The sequence below is a fragment of the Stigmatopora nigra genome, chromosome 17, assembly GCF_051989575.1.
Source record: "Stigmatopora nigra isolate UIUO_SnigA chromosome 17, RoL_Snig_1.1, whole genome shotgun sequence".
Lineage (NCBI taxonomy): Eukaryota > Metazoa > Chordata > Actinopteri > Syngnathiformes > Syngnathidae > Stigmatopora > Stigmatopora nigra.
Genome location: NC_135524.1, coordinates 9,951,994 through 9,972,500, shown reverse-complemented (window position 1 = coordinate 9,972,500; position 20,507 = coordinate 9,951,994). Strand labels below are relative to the sequence as shown.

Sequence of the window (20,507 nt, the reverse complement as noted above, 5' to 3'; positions counted from 1 at the left end):
TTGTTTATATTACCATATGATTTGATTTAGATTCTAAATATTCAATTAAGGCAGCCAGGTGAAAGAGTGCTTAGCACATTGGCCTCGCGGTTCTGGGGTCGAGGGTTCGATCCCACTGTGTAGAATTTGCATGTTCTTCTGTGGGTTTTAAACGGGTACTCTGGTTTCCTCCCACATTCCATGCATGCATGGTATGCTGATTGAACACTCTAAATTGCATGTAAGTATGATTGTCCGTTTCTTTGTGCCCTGCGATTCGTGATTGGCTGGCCACCAATTCAGAGTGCGTCCTACCTGGTGCCCATAGTTAGCTAGGATAGACTGCAGCACCACCTGTGATTCTTGTCAGGATAAGCAGTTCGAATGAAAGAAAAGATTGGGTTTTTACCTCCATGGAATAAATGCAATGCTGCTTCATGGTGTAGAGGTTCACTCACCTGACTTCGGTGCGGGCATGCGTGGGCTTGATTCACACTGGTGGTATGACTTAGTGTGTAGAGTCGTTCGTCTCTGTATGTCCTTCGGCTGACTGGGGACCAGTCTATGGTGTAGTCTGCCTTTTGCCTGAAATCAACTGGTTTAGGCTCCAGCAACCCCCGCGAGGATGCGTGGCATATAAGATGAACTAATGAACGAATAAATAAATAAAAAACTGCCCAGTTCCTAGCTAAGTTTGTTATTCTGTCCTTCAACGATGGATGCTATCAACTTCTTAATACATTTGTTTTACTTTCTACCTGTTTGGCAGGCCCAGCTGTGAATGTTTTTTTTCCCCTTTTTTTTTTTTAAAGTAGTGATCATTTTTGCTCTGTGGTTTGGTATGTAGTAAAGTCAGTAAAAAAAAATTTATTTGCTGTGTTTCATGATCATGACTACTCGAAATCCCCTATAGTGAAAGATTCATTAATTCATTTATTCATTTTCTGAACTGTTTTATCCTCATGGGGGTCGTGGGAGGTGCTGGAGCCTATCCCAGCTGACTCTGGGCCAGAGGCGGGGGACTCCCTGAATAGGTGGCCAACCGATCGCACGGCAGGAGACGGACAACCATGCATAATCACGCCCATACCGAGGGGCAATTTAGAGTGTTCTATCATGTTTTTAGAATATGTGAGGAAACCAAAGTGCCCGGAGGAAACCCACGCAGGCTCGGGGAAAACATGCAAATTCCACACAGTTTGATTGACCTGAATTTGAACCCAGGACCCCAGAGCTGTTAGGCCGACGCGCTAACCACTCAAGCCTATCATAAACAAAACATTTCAAACAATGAATTGGGACTCTTTGACATTGTGATATACCATTTATTTTATTTTCATTGCTAACTTCAGTTACTCTAATCATTTTGAAAGTGAAGTGTTGCGTAACTTTAAAAAAAATCAATAGCAGACTGATTTGTGTGTGGGCAGGAGTTGATATTAAAGCTTAAATGTCTCCCCCTATCATTCCTGCAGTTGCACCATCCTTCTCAGGGATTCCGATTCGCTACAGTCAGAGAAAGCAGCGCAGAGGACTACGTCAAAAAGAGTTTTCCTGAGATGCACGAGTACATGCGACGATACAATGTCCCAGCAACTCCAGATGGCATAGACAATCTCAAGTACTATTTCAGTTTTTTTGGGTCGTTTATCATCACTGACATCACCTTGTAACATAATCCATACACAGTCATTGATCCAACATCTTTTTAGATAGATGGTTTATTGTCTGTGGAAATATCACATCTCACGTGCATTGAGAAGAAAAAACAATGCTACTGTCTTGTTCTACTTCCAGCCTGCCTTCACTTTAAATTCAGCTGACTTATTCCACAAAGCATCACTACCACCACCACCCCATACAACCCCCACCATCGCTGTCATCCTAAGCTTCTTCGACATTCCACTAGCGTCCCCACTGAGCAAAGCAAAAATAGAGTGAGAAATGGTACCTTGGTGACAAACGGAGTTTGGAAATAACACAATTTAAATGGATGAAGCAACGTTTTCCCGCATCAACGGAACCTTCAAAATGCTGATTAAAAGATTAAAGGAAAATGTCAACCTTAGGAAATTGCAGCTCAGCAGCCAGAAATGTGCAACATTAGGATTCAACTAGACATTTTTATCAGGCAGATTTTAACATAATAGAATAATAATAATGAAATCTTTCCAAATTAATAACATTTTAGACTCAGTTCTGTAATTATAGTGGAAAATGCAATGTATTTATACTTACTAGACTCCTACAACTACGATATAATCAGCTAGTATATAGTTCAAAAGGCACGCCGGTTTTGTGAACATTTTAAAATGACATCTTGATGTTATCACCTCCAGTCAGATGGAGATTTTTATTACATGACTCACTGATAAGGAACGCAAATCAAATCAATTTCGAGCACAGTTTTTTCTTGTGAACCTGCCTGCGCACATCAAATTTGGAAAACATTATACCTCAGAGATATAAAATGAACAGAACTGCTCCCTCACCTCTTTCATTAAATGAAGCAATGCCACAGAAATGTCAATGTAATTCCATTGTGCAGTAATGGGCTGACTTTTTGTATTAATGGTGGGTTACTAATTTTTTTTTGCATAATGTGGATAAGTGAAATTATTCTAATTTTGTTTGAAGGGCTGATCCCCAGAAATTGGATGCATTCATTATGGATAAGGCTCTGCTAGACTATGAGGTCTCAATTGATGCAGACTGCAAGACGCTGACTGTCGGCAAACCGTTTGCTATAGAAGGTAAGAGAAAATTAATACATTTGTGTCTGTGTCTGGCAACAAATAAATTGTTTCGATTCTAGGATAGAATTTTTACCACTATCCTTTATTAACAATTTTACAAAGGCGACTGCATGAGATTCCACAAGCAAACTTCTAAATCAAACAGACATGATTTAAGTGTTCTGAATACTTCTGTCTTTCTACATATTATAGTCCCGTTAATCTCAGGTCCATTTAGAATGCGTCATTCACCCACAGTGACGACGTCCGTGTGGTGGTTAATGTCCATTACAGGCCTTGATATTTCCATATACCATCGCTGCTTGTAATTTATTTAATGCGCCGTCCATGTAAATTCAGGCCAAACCTCTTAGTCTTTTTCAAGTAATTTGATAAATCATTGTTACTGGTAGGTGAGTGGTTAGCACATCGGCCTCACACTGCTTAATCCCTGGTCTGGACCTCCATGTGTGAAGTTTGCTTAAGTTTTCTCCGGGTGCCTTGGTATCCTCCCACATCCCAAAAACATGCATGGTAGGCTGGTTAAACACTCTAAATTGTCCGTATGCATGAGTGTGAGCATGAATTGTTGTCCATCTCCTTGTACCCTGTGATTGGTTGGCCTACAATTCAGGTGTCCCCCGTCTGAAATCTGTCGTTGGCTGGGAAAACCTCCAGCACCCCCACAATTCTTTTGAGGATAAGCTGTATGGAAAATGAATAAATTAATTATTTCTCACAATGTCTCACCCAAAATCAGTTGGGGTGGCTTCCAGTTTAAAATGGATGAGGATAAAAACAAGGAATTGCATAAAGTCAAGGTGTATAGAAAATTGGGGGAAACTGTTTTTGTTTTACCTTTTTTTTGTGTGTAGGATACGGTATTGGACTTCCTCAGAACTCTCCCCTCACATCTAATTTCTCTGAACTTGTCAGTCAGTATAAGTCGGACGGCTTCATGGACATGCTGCATGACAAATGGTACAAAGCAGTGCCGTGCGGGAAGCGCAGCTTTGCAGTCACTGAGGTAAGAACACAAATACTTTCACATTAGTCGCTGTTGTCCACCTCATTTTAAATAAGGACTGATTATGTCCTGTATTATTTGGCTCTTCTTTATTCTTTTTTTATTTGTGTTTGTTTCATTCACCTGGTGTTCTGTTGTTTCACCCCACAAAGCACATGACTGAGTTTTAGTTTGCAAATTCATGTACAGTGGTACCTCGAGATACGAGCTTAATTCATTCTGGGACTGAGCTCGTATGTCGATATTCTCGAAACACGAACGAATGCTTTCCATTGAAATGAACTAAAAACAAATCAATTAGTTCCAACCCTCTGAAAAAACACCAAAAAGAAGATATTGGATTGGAAAAAATGTGGAAAAAAATAGGCGATCGGGCTGGAGACTTTTTGCACCGGTGAATCACAATATAACATAAACAAATATAAATGAACTTGGATTACGATGCAGACACACTCAAAAATAAATTTAATCTAACCTTACACTAAACTTAATTCTAATTTAGTTTTACATTTTTATACCTTCTACTTCTCGTTGGCTGTTTGCCCCGCCGCCATCTTCCCGTTCGCTATCGATGGGCTGTTTGCTGTTGTATTCCCTTCAAAATATTCTGAAAATGATGCACACAAATGTCCTCACAACAGGATAACACACGACCACTTGCCAACGAGAAGTAGTCTTGAATTAGCAAACTCTCCGCTAACGGGAGCTAACAGGCTAAGGGGGGGAAAAACACTCCGCTCAGTGGTCGCAGAGACATTGCAAAGAAGTATTTTACAAGGTTGATGGCTGTAATAAAATGCATCTATTAATTTATCTATTGAACATTCCCCAGGAGTGGAAAGGAGGGCTCTATTCAATCGCCGTGAAGATAATAAACATCCCTCTCATAAATGAATGCAGGAGTCAGACCTCTGTATTGGTGTAATCAGTAACAAATGTGTCTCGTCTGATAGCACTACTTTGATCCTTCACCTAGTCATGGCTTCAACATTCGCACCGAAATTTAACAGTGAAAGAAGAATGACACGCCGAGTAATATAAAAGCACGCCATCTTGCCTTCTCTTTTGTTTGGATTGGGTTTCGCATCGCACACATACAAGGCGGCCCGGTGGAGCGAGTGGTTAGCGTGTCAGTCTCACAGCTCTGGGTTAAAATCCAGGGCATATCCATCTATGTGGAATTTGCATGTTCTCCCTGGGCCTGTGTAGGTTTCCTCCCACATTCCAAAAACATGCATGGTAGGCTGATTGGACACTCTAAATTGCCCCTTGGTATGGGTGTGAGTGTCCATGGTTGTCCGTCTCCTTGTGCCCTGTGATCCGTTAGCCACTGATTCAGGGTGTCCCCTGCCTCTGGCCCAGAAACAGCTGAGATTGGCTCCAGCACCCCTGTAACCCTATTGAGGAGAAAGCTTTTCAGAGAATGAGATGAGAGATGAGATAAGATCACGCACATACCTTGTGGAGAAAGACTACATCAAGCTTATTTCAACTATATTTGTATTTCGAATCGAAAATCCCATCCTGGGCCATGATGACAGTGACCAAAAAAGTGACGTAGGTCGATATGCTAAAAGCCCGCAATAAGTACAGACGCTCCCCTACTTACGAACGAGCTAGGTTCTGAGCGCTTGTTCATAAGTTGAAATTGTTCAAATTGAAGTTGATTCAGTGCTATACTTTGTATTATAATTTATGTTTAAGGCCTATATAAGTATATTGAAGGTTTATATAAGAGCATTTATATGTTTAGGGCTTGTATAGGTAACCAGCATTGGTTTGTACTGAAAAAAACATTTAATAAAATAGAGAAAATACATACAGTACTGTATAAATACATTAGAGAGATGGAGAGATTTACGAGAAACTGGCCGTAAGAAGCTATCTAATGACGATTGCACAGTTTTCTTCTTTTTTTCATCGTAAATGCGGTAGCACTGTATGGCATCATTCAATTGATTTGCAACCTTTGAGCAACGTTGAATAGTTGGGTCCTGCTGCTCGATCTTTCTGTTTATAAATGGTACTGACGCTCAAACGATTCAAGTTGTATTCCCGTGCAACGCTAACCACTTTCTTATGCGCATCAAGCTTCTTTATTATTGCCACTTTCAAATGAAATGGCTTGCCTCTTCCTTGCACCTCCCTCACTCGAAGCCTTTCACTTTTCACCAACTATATTGACTAATGGATGCAAATAAAGACGCGCAATACAAAATCGAACTTACGAACATTTTCCGACAAAACCCAATTTGCAGACATGTTCGTATGTACTGTTTGTTCGTAAGTTGAATGTTCGTGAATAGGGGAGTGTCTGTATGCCCATGGAGACTGCCATTACGTCAGAACTGAATATTCTGTGTTATATCAAGAAGCTGGCTCAGTTGGTAGCCATCCTAGCTTCTCAGACAGGATAGGAGGCACTTCAACACACTGCTCTAGAGCCATTACATAACATAATGACATGGCTCTCTTGAATGTCCAGTTATTTCTACATGTCTGATTTTTCTCTGATAGTAATTGGAACAGATACTTCTTTGTCACAAAAAACATTCATGCAGTTTGGTTCTTTTTTTACTTTATTATGGGTGAACAGAAAAAAGTGATCAAATCTGCTGGGTCAAAATGTACGTACTGCAGCGCTAATATTTGTTAACATGTCCCTTGGCCATTTTTACATCAATTAGACACTTTTGGTGGCCATCCACAAGCCTCTGACAAGCTTCTGGTTGAATCTTTGACCACTCCTCTTGACAGAATTGGTGCAGTCCAGTTTAATTGGATTGGTTTCTGACAGACTTGCACGGCGGCCTCTCAGTCCATGGAGATGCAAAATACGCTTTGACTGTGGACACTGACACCTGTGTTCCAGCAGCTTCTAATTCTTGGCAGATGTACTTTTTGGTGATTTTCAGTTGAATCTTCACCCTCCTGACCAATTTTCTCTCAGCTGCAGGTGATAGCTTGTGTTTTCTTCCTGATCGTGGCAGTGACAAAGCAGTGCCACTTTATACTTACAAACAATTGTTTGCACTGTTGCTCTTGGGACCTGCAGCTTCTTTGAAATGGCTCCAAGTGACTTTCCTGAATTCTGACTATCAGAGAAAAGTCAGTTGTAGAAACAACTGGAAACTCAAGAGAGCCATTACATTATGTTCTTCACAAGTGCATGTAAACTTTTAACCACAACTGCTGAGGTTGAAAAACTTGTACACACGCATGACCGGGCGCGGGGCGAGCGCCTCGGCTAAATGTTCTTCAACCCTCCAAAACTATTTTATGGCTATAAAAACCATCACACCCATACCTAGGAGCAATTTAGAGTGTCGAATCAGCCTACCTTACATGTTTTTGGAATGAGGGAGGAAACTGGAGTACCCAGAAGAAACCCACGCCGGGAAGGACATGCAAACTCCACACAGATGGACCGACCTGTACTTAAATAAATAATTCAACAATGTAATTGTATTCATGTTTCTCTTTCCAGACGTTACAGATGGGTATAAAGCATTTCTCTGGGCTCTTTGTGATGCTGTGTGTGGGCGTTGCCTTATCAGTGCTGACCACAATTGCTGAGCACGTCGTCTACAAACTGGTGATCCCAAGGGTGACAGAGCCTCGATTCAAATACTGGCTGCACACTAGCCAGGTTATAATGTCACACAACCCATCCATTGTCAATATAGCATTCTATGGAAAAAATATTTTCTGACGTAAATTAAATATTATTGTACAAAACGTAAGAATCGTTTAATTCAAAGGTTTGAAGAGCTAAATTTTCAGAGGAATTAATTAAATCTTGCCATGGGATCCCACCTAATATTCATTCATCAAATATTAACTCAAGTAACCAAAAATATACTTTCTACTGATTACAGAACACCTCAACTAATTTGGACAATATAGCCTAAATTTATTTGAGGCCAAAATATGAAACCATTGAAATGTTCTTGTTTTCCAGAGATTGCACCGAGTCCTGAACTCTGTCTTTGCTGACAACAAGCTGGAGACTATCACCAAACCTGAAAAGAGGTAAGGTACAGCAAACACTAAAATGCTAAGAAGAAGGCTCTTTTCATCAATGCAGAAAGAGACACGCTTCAAGGACGAAGTCACTTTCAGGATTTGATTACTGATATATCAGACAAAGAATAAGTGACATCAATTAATACACATGTACAGAGATTAATCTGTACCAGAACCAGCTCGTATGTCAATTTATAGTTTTTTCAGTTAATGCCATAACTACACTAAGCCCTCGATTATCTCGGCTTCAACTATCACGGCTTCACTACATCATGTTTTTTTTTCTGGGGGAAATGTTTTTTTGTTAATCACATTTTTTTGGGTAAATTCATAAAAATGTGAAAATCCTCGCTGATATTTGCAAGCAGAAGCCACTCCCTTGTCCTCCGCTTGATACTAGAACTCACCATTAAAATACATTTTTTAGTTTTTTTTTTCAAATAGGGGTGACCATACTTCACAGTCTTTGGTTTATTGCGGCCATGTCTGGTCTACATTAACTGCGATAATCGAGGGATTACTGTAAATACAAATTAATGCGTTCCCACCCTCTGGAAAAACAACAAAAAGAGGACATTATAATGGAAAAGCACCTTTTTATTGTTCTAATTCACCAGCTACTCACAAAGTAAAAATACCTATCTCGTGGTTATGATATTATATACTAAAATGTGACATTACTCAAAAAACACAGATGGTAGCGGATAAACGCGCAGGTGAGAGAGAAAGGACAGGAGAGCCACTTCATGGATGGCAACACATTCGTAACATAACATAAACACCGTGCCTTTCGAGTCGGAATTTGGTGATTCTCCTTGCCTCAGAACCGAGTGTATCCCAGTTCTTTTTTTTTTTTTTAAATTTTCAAACCAGCCATGACTTGCTTTTAAGGGTTCCACTAGTCATCATGAGGCATTTTAAGGATGATTCAAAATTCAAACAAAGCTGGAAAAGTCTCGGCCTAGTGTTTTTCCATAATTAATGTGCGCGATTCGAAATGTAATCCGAGGAAACCAGCAAATCGTTCTCCATCTCTTCGTGCCCTGCGATAAGCTGCCTCCCGGATCAGGGTTTCCCCTGCCTCTGGCCCAAAGTCTGCTGTGATATGCTCCAGCACTCCCCCCGACCCTAGTGAGGATAAAGCGGTTCAGAAAATGAATGAATTAATAATTAGAATTTTGTATTTTGTGTGTCAGTTTAAATTGTGTCAAGATTTAACCATATGAATTAAGATTTCATTGGTATACATCACCCAAAGCTATTTATGCCTATTTTCTTTTATATACCGTAAATACATAATATACTGATCCATAAAGAAAAGTATGCACACTGGAAGATCAGATTATATTGTGAAGTGGATTTTATAAATGACAGAATATTTTAAAAAATAATATTGAATTTAAGGTGGAGTCTAAAATATGATTTTTTAAATTGAATATTGTTGTTTAATTCTGTTGCTTCAATAGTTGGTAATAATATGGAATCTGAAAATCAGCACATCCCAGGCTAAAGGAGTTTAAGAATCAGCAAACTGACATACATGTACTCTACTAATGATGTCCCTGTTTGTTTGCTTTTGTAGTTGCAATGAAGGAATCACAAGCAATAACAGGCTGGCATCTTGGAATTGTGCAGAGTCCTCTGTATACAACAGGCATAGGTTTTCTGCCAACCAGGCCCACAATGACTTGGAATGCCTGGCTTGCCAGGAGCTTCTTCCCACCCCACCATCTTCTGCTCTTCGTCTTCACCATTCTCTTCCTTTTCTGGACAAACACGTGATGAACGCCTCTAATGGCCGCTCAGACTTGCTGGGCCGCTTGTGCGACCTAGGGCAGAGGAGCGCCACATCGGGTCCGAGTCCAGGTCAGCATCTGGGAACGGGGGAATCCGGGTGCGGGTTGGGTGTGGCTCGGAGTTCGATGGTACAGGAACTATCAGAACTGGAAAACCAAATATCTTTGATCAAACTGCAACTTCAGTCAGCCATGAGGAGGAAGAGAGTGCTTAAAAAGTCACAGTTAGAAACTCCACTAACAAAACTGACTACACCTAGTCGAGCTACCCAACACCACTATTAACAGCTCTCACGGGATGAACAGTCCCACCAACTGACAAACAAACATCAAAACACCCTCCTGGAATTGTGAAACTTTCCCCCCAGTTTAGCGAAAAAAACCTTATCCATGTGGAGATCTCGGGCGAGTGTACGCTCCTGACAGATGTGGCTAGATGATGGATGACAGTCTCAAAGAACCCCCCAATGTTTGACCAAAGCATTAGCTTATGATATCTTGTGATTAGATCTGTCAATAATTTCACGAAATGAATTTGGAAGGGTGTTGCAGACACTGAAATGTACCATGCACAGAGTCAGTCTTTCCTTGCTTGTTGCAGTTCTTGGTGACCCATGTTATGCATTATCCATTGCGTCTTTAGCAACTTTTGTTATCGTCATTTTCGTCTACGTCCCTTCCCTACTTACAGCTTAGCGCTCTCACAGCTTTCCGTTTTAGCCATTCATGCCTATTCAAGGAATAGATTTGCTTTGCGGCAATGATAAGCCTGTTCCCAGATATGACAGCCCGGAGATATTTAGGTCTAATGGGCCAATTCATCTGAGTCTTGTGTCAGGACTGACTCAAAGTGTTGATTACTTGAGCTCTAACCAGGCCGTTCGCCTATCTGTCCCTTAGATATTGTGAAATCCTTGTCTATTGTGTGTTCAAAGGAACTTTGTTACTTGTACCAATTACTTCATAAATCGGCTTTATAAATCGTATACCTCGGCACGGTTGGCAGTGGTTAGCGCGTTGGCCTCACAGTTCTTAGATCAAGGGTTCAATTCCAGGTCCAAACATTCCTGTTCGAAGTTTGGATGTTCTCCTGGGCAAGCATGTGAGCACTCCCCCCTGCCCCCCAGTACTTTCTCCCACATCCCCAAAACATTCATGGTAGACTAATTGAACACTCTAAATGTCTCTTAGATATGAGAGTGAGCATGAATTGTTCTCTGTTTCCTTGTGTCTCCTGGCATTCGTTTGCCACTAGTTCAGATGTGCTTGGCGCCCGCGATAGGGTCCATCAACCCCCATCACCCATGTGAGGATAATCAATGTATGGCTTTTCATTTTCTGCTCATCTTATTGTCAGTTTGTCTGTTAACATAAATGACATTTGGAAAGACTACCATGCATGCTTTTGGAACGTTGGAAGAAGCCGGAGAAAACCCACACAAGTCCAGGGCAAACATGGAAACTCCACCCAGAAGGACTGACCTGGGATTGAACCCAGAACTGTGAGGCCAACACGCCAACCACTCGGTCACCGGTCTGCAAAGATTAGATTTTTTATTTTCTGAGAATATGAATGAGCCTTTTTATAGACTAATTATGAATAAAACAAAAAATGAAAAACTTTAGATTTTGTGTCAACTAAGTACAATTCATGAGTCATGCACAGTGGTGTCCAAACAATGGCTCATTTTTCAACTGCCCTCCCAAGTTCTTACTGTCAATCAGCAAATGTAGGAAATATAATTGAATATAGCCTGCACAAGTTTCGCCTAATATTCTGTTGCACTCTTAGAAACCTAAATTGAGCTTAAGCATTGCCTCTTGAGGACCAGTAAACCCCTGACATGTTGGTATCCAAGCTGGACAGTTCTACACATAAATACAATTTCAACTAGCAAGGCTGCAAATAAGTGAACAGGGTTCTCACTTCCATTGACGATGATAAATGTCCAATGATTGGGAGGCTGGCTACAATCTGATTATTGAAGGCCTTATAAATGGCCCATCATCAAGCTGAATATTAATCAAATACAGCTACTGTGGTTCCTTGAGATACAAGCTTAATGTGTTCCGGGACTGACGTCGTATGACGATTTACTCGTATCTCAAATCAATGTTTCCCATAGAAATGAACTAAAAACAAATTAATTTGTCTAACCCTCTGAAAAACAATCATAAAAGGATATTGGAATGGAAAAACATTTTTATTTGTTCTAATTTGCCATCTATTAACAAAGTAACAAATAACTAGTGGTGATGATGTTTAATAGTACTAAAGTTAGACGGATTTCTCGGAGGGGAGAGAGAGGGAGAGACTTTTTGCACGGCAACGTGCTTGTAACATAACATAATAACATTTCCCGAATACGGGATGAATAACGTTATGCAATGCGTTCGGGGTGGCTTTATCCACGGCAGTTGGAAACGAACAAAAAATAAAAACTAACTTGGATACATATATACAGACACTCAACGTTTTATATAACTGCACACAAAACTGAATTCTAATTTTGTTTTAATATTTTTTACCTTAGTTCTATGGGTTGACCCCACCCAAACGATTTGCCAGAATCTTCCAAACGAACGCATCAAGAGTTGTTTGTTTTACCTTAGTTCTACGGGTTGACCCCACCCAGACGTTTTACCGGAGTCTTCAATACGAACGCATCAAGAGTTGTTTGTTTTTGCCTGACCTTCAAAATATTTTGATAATGACACACACAAATGTCGTAGGTTTATGCCCCTTTAATGCTTTTCTTCTGCCACGATAAATGTCCGCCTGGGCATCTTTTTCCAAAAAGACCAGTTTCGTCGCAGTTGAACACATGCTGGGGGATGTAACTTTCAAGGGTGATAATCGAGGCAAATGTCTTGATAAATTCCACCGCAGCTTTCGAATTGGAACTTCCCGCTTCTCCATGTCGGATTATCGAGCGTATTCCAGATCTTTTTTTAAAAAATTTAAACCAGCCATGACTCGCATTAAAGGGTTCTGAAGGTGTTGATGGCTCTCCTTCCGTTGTTATCAAATCCGTGTAAATTCCGCTGGCTTTTTCACATATGGTTGACTCCGTCACGCTATCTCCTGCTAACTGTTTTCATTTTATCCAAAATAAAAGAAGACTCCATCTCATCGTGAATGTCACTGCGCCAGTGGGTAATTATAGTTAGTCCTTTGGAAAGCTCTTCTCCTTAATTGCGTCCTTCTGCTTCAGGATGGTGGATATGGTTGACGAATTTCCTCTTGTAGCAAGCTCGATACCACGTATCCCACTCATATTTTTTAATTATTTCATGTTCCATGTCGATTGTCAACGGTCGCATTTAAGCGACATTTACAAACATTGCATAAGCCCCCTGCTCCATCAAGAGCACATCAACCGTCAGAAGCATACCAGCCGCTTTGCGGCCCTGGGAAGTCATGAGACTGGTGGCTGCCAGCTTTTCCTTTATTGCGAATCCAATTTCTTTTCTTGGACATTGTAATGGATGGTATTCACCCTATTCATATTTTTATTTGACGTAACCCAAAGAAAAATACACTCCTGCTACAATTTGGAAAACCAACCCATAAGTCGGATTGCCATTCCTCGATGAGGCTCAACGTCTTCGAGAAAGGCCAGCTGCCGCACCCAAATTCCGAGCCGCCAATTGAATCTCCACACTAAAACAGATACTGGTGAAAACAGTGAAACCAAAGCACATAGTCCTGTTTCTTTTGACTGGAGTTATGTGATTTATTTGCCCCACTTCACCACCATAAGCCAAAACGTGGAATCAGTGAGGCCGTTGTCTGGGACAATGGGCACACCATGTCACCTTTACCGGACCAAGATTCAGACCATGCCCTGTAAGGTTCAAACAGGTAAAGTTAAACAGCGGAAAAATTGACTTGCCTTTTACTGCTTTCGTAACAGGATAGACATTATTCTAATATTTTTTAGCTTTTCTTTACTAACAGGACACCTTTTCTTTTGTAAAAACACTTTCCCAACAAAATGGTGATCAAGGGAGTTGTTATATCCGATCGTATTTTCCCTTGTCTGGTATTTTGTTCTAACCCTTTGTAAGATGGTTTAGTCTCAATTGAAACGCTTTGACCTTTCGCATATGGAGACGTCAAAACCAATAGTTTATGGTATTGCTCGCTGAGCAATAATCGTTCCAATCAATTTTGGAGTGGTTCCCGCATTTTATTAAGTCAGAAAGCTTATCTTACCCTTATTGGGTCAATTTCCCATGAAACTGGCACAGGACCCCGTCCTCAATCAACTTGAAAATTTACAAAACACTGTTTGATACAATTGTTCCTGTCCTCTGCAGTCTTTAAAAAAAAAAAAAAAAAAAAACATTGGCCTCCGGAGCGAAGGTGTGGCCGCCTGACTAACCATTATGTTAACCTCTACAACAAAGCAGACCATCAGTCCTTGTCTTGAATAATGACTCCTAACTTCAATTACTATCAATTAGGCTGAAGTTAAATCTCTGGACCTGGGTCATTTTAATGAAATACTCAAGAAAGCGTCCCACTCAAAACACTAACCTGAGTGAGTGAGCTGATAATCAATCTGCAGTTGTGCCCTTTAAATGCCATGCCCTTTCAATGCTAAAAAAATGTTGTTTTTTTAAAAGCATTCCACTCACCGCCCAACCCCACCCCCAACCCACATACACTAGACCAATCTTAAGTGGTAAGAAATCTTACCTTAATTCTTATGGCCATCGATTCGCGATATGATGCACGGCAGGAACCACAGCGTAGTAGTCTTTTCCTGTCTGTGATGTCAAATGTTGAAAAAATACATCATAGCACACTTGCAGATTTAGTTTGGATTTCCAAACTTTGCTTGTCACGGGATTTAAATAGTGTTCAGCGATATCATATGACGCAAATTGACATCTCTGGCATGAGCATCTGGAGCCCGTGCAGTAGAAGCTGAAATTCAGATGGCTATGATCAGGGACCGTGTGCCACAACATGGCATAAATAGGCTTCTCTCTCAATGTGCCTTGAATCGCATTATAATATAGTTCAATTGACCAAGATCATTTTACAATACTAGCTTTGGGACAACCTGAATTGGTGACCAGCCAGATGCAGGGCACAAGGAGACAGATTACCATTCGCGCTCACCCTCATACCTATGGTAGGTTGTTTGAACACTAAATTGCGCCTATGTATGACCGTGAGGGTGAATGGTTGTACATCTCCTTGTCCAATGTGATTGGCTGGTCACCGATTCAGGGTGTCTACCGCATGGTGCCTATAGGTAGTTGGGATAGGCTCCAGTACCCCTCAGGTCCTTTTGAGTTTAAGCAGTTCGGAGAATGAATTAATTTCTTTTGGATGCTGGGAGCTACAAAACCTCCAAATCTCTTCACAGGAAATTGCTATTGTGGTTCGTGAAAATTAGAGACTTACCTGAAGCTGGACAAGATTTCCTTTTCATCAAGTAATTTTAATAGCATTCTACTGTCATTTCATACAATTTTGATATTTATTCCTAATTTATTTAATGACATAGGTAAGATAATTATGTGCAGTAAATAGCACTTTTCAATTGTTTTTTTAAGATCTGATTGTAATGTGGAATAGTTCATATGCAATAATGTTATTATGAGAAATGACACACAAAAACAAGTTGCTATGCCGATTTAATTTGAGAACAAACCATGAAAATAAAATATATATGCAGCTCTTTAAATTAAAAAGGGTATTTTAAAACATGTCATAAAATACATTTATAATCACAATGTTAAAGAGCAGAATTAAAATCATAAATATTTATAAAACATCTTGACCTCTCTTCATGCTGGGCCATGGAGTCACAACATTGCATCACAATCCACTGGTGGGTGAGGGAGGGATACCTCAAGGAGGAAAGGTGAAGTGGTTATTAGCCGTGTTCACAGATTAGCTAGACATTATAGAAAAACTTTCTTTTTCGGACAATTTTTTTCTATATTTTCGAGTAGGTCTGGTGCAGACTGCTAACAGAACATTTCTTAAAAGAAAGTCCAACATAGAAAACAATGAATCCAGAAACACAATGAGTAAGTAGTATTTCCCCTAAACTGGACAACCATGATGCCTTCCCACAAAAATTAAGATTTAAGAAACATGAACGTGATTAACTCCAATCAATAACAGCAGTAAGGCAGATAAGAATACAGATTTCAACGTAGTTTGTTAATTTTTTTATTTTTAATCCAATATTTTATATTACGTCCACTACAAGGACAAATTAGATTTAACTAGGTAATAGTTTATGAATTTTCCTATAATTAAGATCCGTGTAAAATTGTAAATGGTCAAATTCTGCATAATGTTAAAATGGCTTTTAATAAAACATTTTGGGAATAAAACCTCGGACAAATTTTAGACGCACTGTTGGACAGGTAATTCTATGTTAAAGCTGAACTTAAATATTGGCAAATATTGCTGTACTTGAAGAACTATATCCCAACCAGCAATACATTTAAAAACATGTGAATTATATAACCATCTCTATGCAAAATATTATTTGGAAACCTGGGATGTATTTTAAATTGTTAATTCAAAAAAGGTAAGAAATTTGTGATCTCAGGCTAATTTTTTTTTTTTTTTTACACATCGTTTAGGTGATTTGTGCATAATGATTTGAATAAAAATGTATGTCACATTGTTGGGACACAGTGTGTAGATAGATACATAGTCATAGGCATGGCTGATAATACAGCAATGCTCGAGTGTATCTGATTGACAACAAAATCATATCGACATTTACATCAGGCAAACAGGTCCAAAAGGGTCATAATATAGATTAACAAAAATCTTTACAAAATTCAACCTGATGTGGTCAATTGATTTATTGACCTGTTAAAAAAAGAACTCTTTTTTTTCTGTACAAATGACCGACATCACAGTGTGACAACATCCACAATGCTAATTTTTCATAGCACATTTTCGAACTGAGTGGGGACTTGACGGGACGGAAGGTGGCAAAGGGAAGAAATCTGACAGGATGTGATGAAACAGGGAAGCGCGCAGGTGCAACGCTAACAGGGTGGGTCAAATAGCAATCACTCATACAAAAAAGTGCAAAACTATCCTCCAACGAAAATGAGAACACCTTGGAGGAACATAAATGTCCCTTGCTCCAATGAACTGTAATAAAGAAAAGTATCTGTGTTCAAGTTTGGTTCATAATACGGATGCCCATTACAAACATTTTGGATTTGTTTGCTTGGGGGTGAACTACAGAGATATATCAGTGTTTGATTTGGTAAGAAATCGAAGCCACGTGACATGCGTCCTCGTCATTGTGTCTGGAAGTGCTGCGGAGACGCAAACGTGACCCGGTGCCGCCCCTTTAGTCATGTGACCTCCGTCATTGATGCAGAGTGGTTCTGAAAATGGATGCGGGAGGAACAGGGTCAAGAAAGATGAAAATGATATAGGAACAAGATAAGGAATTGGGAGTAGTGTGGAAAAGGGGGAAGGGCGGGCGTGTGGTGAATGGAAAGAGGAAAACATCGTCAAGCAAGTGATACGACACAATTTCTGTTAGTGTTTCATAAGGGAGACAAGTACAAGGTACATGCAAGCACTCATGCCTGTGCTTTGTTGATGAGTCATTTGTAAAGAAAGTTAAGCACTTTCTGCCTTGAAAAAAAAAGAGAAAGATACTTATTGCTGACAAAGTGCAATGCGTTTGGCTGGAATCTGTATTCAGAAGGAGCCTGAAAGCCTATCAGGTGTTCTGTCAATTCCCCAAAACAATACGAGGTTGTACCTGTGCACTGAGGGTCTCCAGAGGACTCTCGACGCGGGGGAAAGTCATGAGGGGGAGGCCGCGAAACTCCTCGCTCTTCTCTTTAGTTGTCGCACCGTGGACACCTTTGAAGTTGTTCACCACACACACTCCCTGTTGTGTTTGAACAAAGACACGTCAACAAACAAAAAAAGTTGTAGGTACAAAAAAAATCTGGCAACAGTAAACCTGTACTATAAGACATGCAGTGCATGGGGCATAACTGGCATTCTTTAAGAATTGACACATACTATGTTTGTGGTTGTTAGGTGCTACATATAATTTTTCATATTTAATTATATATTCATTGATTCATAATTGGAAAAACGCAACGTAGCATCTAGCATATTTCCATGTTTTCTCACCTATACAGAAATTCAAGTACAATGATCGAGAAGTGTTTTTATTATAAATTCAAATATATTACAAATATAAACATGAAAAGAATAATGTATTAATGAGAGGCATTGTATCATCGATGGAATCTTCAGGAGGCGTCTGAGGGGAGCTTTTCTGGAGAAGTTTTTGGCCCACAAGGAAGATGTTGATGGGGAGTTGTGTCCGCTGTTTCTGTTTTGGTCCAAATATGCTTTTGTCAAGGACATGAAACTGTGAGGATGATTGCCATATTCCATGGCTATGACCGTGTTGTCATCAATCTCATCAAACTGTGAGCCATATTAAAAGTTTCCAGCCAATTTTTTAAAGTGCTAAGACCACGTTCTTCATCATTATTGCCGTCATCGTTTGGGGGAAATTTAACTTGCACTTTGCTTCTCCGCGTCGAACAGCTGTCAATTAGCCGTCCAGAGAGCTCTATTTTCAGATAAGTGCAACAACGTTAGCCAGCTGTCCGGACTTTAATCGAATCTGAACTTCCACGTTGCCCCTCAGGTCGTCCAGCTATCCTCGCTGCTCAAAGTGCTCTATTTTAAGACAAGGCCAATGGCGTCCGCTGTAACGTCGCCAGGAGCTTGCACTTGTTAACATTTCTGGAGAAATTCCACCGTCAGCTCCACCGCAACGTCCAGCCATCTCAGCCACCCAATGGGCTCTATTTTTGAACAAGGCCGATGTCGTCCGCCGCAACATCACTGGAAACATTTGTGGAGAATGTCCACCTTCAGCCCCGCGACCACAAAGCTCCTGAAGCCTGCTGAACGAGCTCTATTTTCAGGTTAGGACCATGGCGTCCACCGTGACGTCGCCTGAGGCTCGCAATTCTGAAAAAATCCTCCTTCACCGTTGCTCTCGTTCAATTCAGAAGTTCTATTTTCAAATAAGCACCACGGCGTAATGTTGCACCGGGCTCACATTTTTAATAAAAATCCACCCTTAAAAGTCTCCCGGCCGCTCAAAGAACTCAAATTTTGGATTAAAATGACGCCTAGCATTTTTTTTATGCGTGCTGAGTTGAGCAACAGTCCTCTGTCTTCTGCCATTTTCTTAGTGGCAAGCGGAAGCCAGAGAAGAGGGTTCCGCTTGCGAGTTTCAGAGTGGATTTTGATATTTTTATGATTTTTTTTCATACTTCAGAAAATCTGCGATTTAATGAAGCCGCGAAGTGAAGAAGGATCGCAGTATATTGTTTGCCTTGCCTATCTCTCCGTCTGTCCAATCAACAGTATGAAGACGTACAGATCATTGTATAAGTAATTCCAGTTCAGTGGTCTGAACATGTTCCCCCAACCGGAAATTAGATTTGGGGGCATCCCTTTTCTGTCTGCTAAAGCAATAAATTGGACAGCAATGGCAAAAAAAATCTAGGTCATTAACTTAAAGTGCAGACTTCTATTGACAGCAGCAATGCTTCTCATGAGGCAAATTAGCCTGATAGTTTTTGCAGAAACTTGCTGACAGACCACCTAGCAAACAGACAGATGCGGGTTAAAACCTTGGCAGAAGGAACAATCCAATTCCTTGATTAAAACGATATTCTGCGCCAGAAAGGCTCTTGTTCCGCTATAGAATTCCTGTGTCTACTTCCTCATCTCTTTAGCACTCACTCTGTCCCTTCCTCTTTCTATTCTGCAGTGACACTGGAGGACCCAGCAGCAATCAGGCTAAATGAATTACTGTAAGCATGTGCACCCCCTCTGACTAAAATAAGTGTGATATCCCTTGTGTTCCAAAAATGCAATGTAAGTAAAACTGAGGCTATCTAAGACTTTCACCCTGGATTGGACTTTTTATTTTTTCATTTTTGCGCTTGCCTTAAAAAAAGTGCTGATGACTACAAAAATTAAAAAAATTATAAGTCAGGCATGATCAAATCTACTGACCAGAAAAAGTGCAACCACTGATCCTAGTATGAATCCAGCAACCACATCTGAGCAGTGATTTCGGTACTCTGAGACCCGATTGAGTCCGGTGAGGAAGGCTGAACAGAGCGTGCCCAGACAGAGTACTGGCTTGGCCAAGCGGCTGGACTTGGTCTTGATAGTACTGGTGATGTACATCTGGGAAAATAGGATACAGTTGTTTAGATTGCAGTTGTACATCATAGAACAATGTATCTCTAGTTGAATACATGACAATCTTGATACGGGTTTGTATACTCAGCCAGTTAACCCTTTTTTTAAATTTTTATTCAGCTTGTTGTGAATTAAGTTGTGTTCCAAGCCACTCTGTAACACCCATATTGTTGGGGTTATTCCGGGATACTATTATACATGTGCGTATTAATCATTGTATGTCGGTGTGGATTATTAATCATTATATGTATATGTGAAATATTAATCTTATAAGCAGAAAAATGTTCAGTATAACCGTTACCGAAGGACACTTTCCCCTGCAGCTGGCTCGGAGGACGTTTGATTGTTTTGCCCTATTGACCTGACATCTCACTCAGTCCCGAGCTCCGAGGACTGTTGATCTGGGTTCGCAATGAAGATCTGTGAAGTACTCTTAAATTGCTTAGCAGATGGCGATAATGGAATTGACTTCCGAAAATACTCGCATATTGTTTTAAATGGAAATTGTTTTGTAAATTCTTATGCAGTTGTTTTTGGTTTCCGACTTTAATTGTTGTTTTGAAGACATGATATGCAATTGTTGCTGCAGTTGTTTTTTTACCTTAAGGTTAACGCTCATGCATTTGGATTGAATAGATAACCTTGTAATTGTTTTGATTCAATGTCTTAAATTGGCA

General features: G+C 40.2%; 2 protein-coding genes across 6 annotated transcripts in view; one reads left to right on the top strand and one right to left on the bottom strand.

Annotated features, from left to right (window-relative positions):
- The window catches only part of grin3a (glutamate receptor, ionotropic, N-methyl-D-aspartate 3A), a 42,280-nt gene that overhangs the window by 16,680 nt on the left and 5,093 nt on the right, over positions 1-20,507 (top strand). For 2 of the 3 annotated variants that reach the window (XM_077736728.1, XM_077736727.1), the window contains 6 exons: positions 1,455-1,600; positions 2,617-2,732; positions 3,590-3,741; positions 7,229-7,390; positions 7,703-7,773; positions 9,350-9,633. In XM_077736728.1, coding sequence (XP_077592854.1) covers positions 1,455-1,600; positions 2,617-2,732; positions 3,590-3,741; positions 7,229-7,390; positions 7,703-7,773; positions 9,350-9,633 — 931 coding nt within the window. Of the gene's footprint in view, positions 1-1,454; positions 1,601-2,616; positions 2,733-3,589; positions 3,742-7,228; positions 7,391-7,702; positions 7,774-9,349; positions 9,634-19,390; positions 20,345-20,507 lie in introns of those variants that run through there. The other variant, XM_077736729.1, reaches the window with a different exon arrangement.
- The window catches only part of plppr1 (phospholipid phosphatase related 1), a 30,028-nt gene continuing 24,722 nt past the window's right edge, over positions 15,202-20,507 (bottom strand). For 2 of the 3 annotated variants that reach the window (XM_077736730.1, XM_077736731.1), the window contains exons 6-8: positions 19,639-19,815; positions 17,339-17,470; positions 15,202-15,434 (exon numbers count right to left, since the gene is read on the bottom strand). In XM_077736730.1, coding sequence (XP_077592856.1) covers positions 15,390-15,434; positions 17,339-17,470; positions 19,639-19,815 — 354 coding nt within the window. In that variant the 3' untranslated portion in view covers positions 15,202-15,389. Of the gene's footprint in view, positions 16,953-17,338; positions 17,471-19,638; positions 19,816-20,507 lie in introns of all 3 variants that reach the window. The other variant, XM_077736732.1, reaches the window with a different exon arrangement.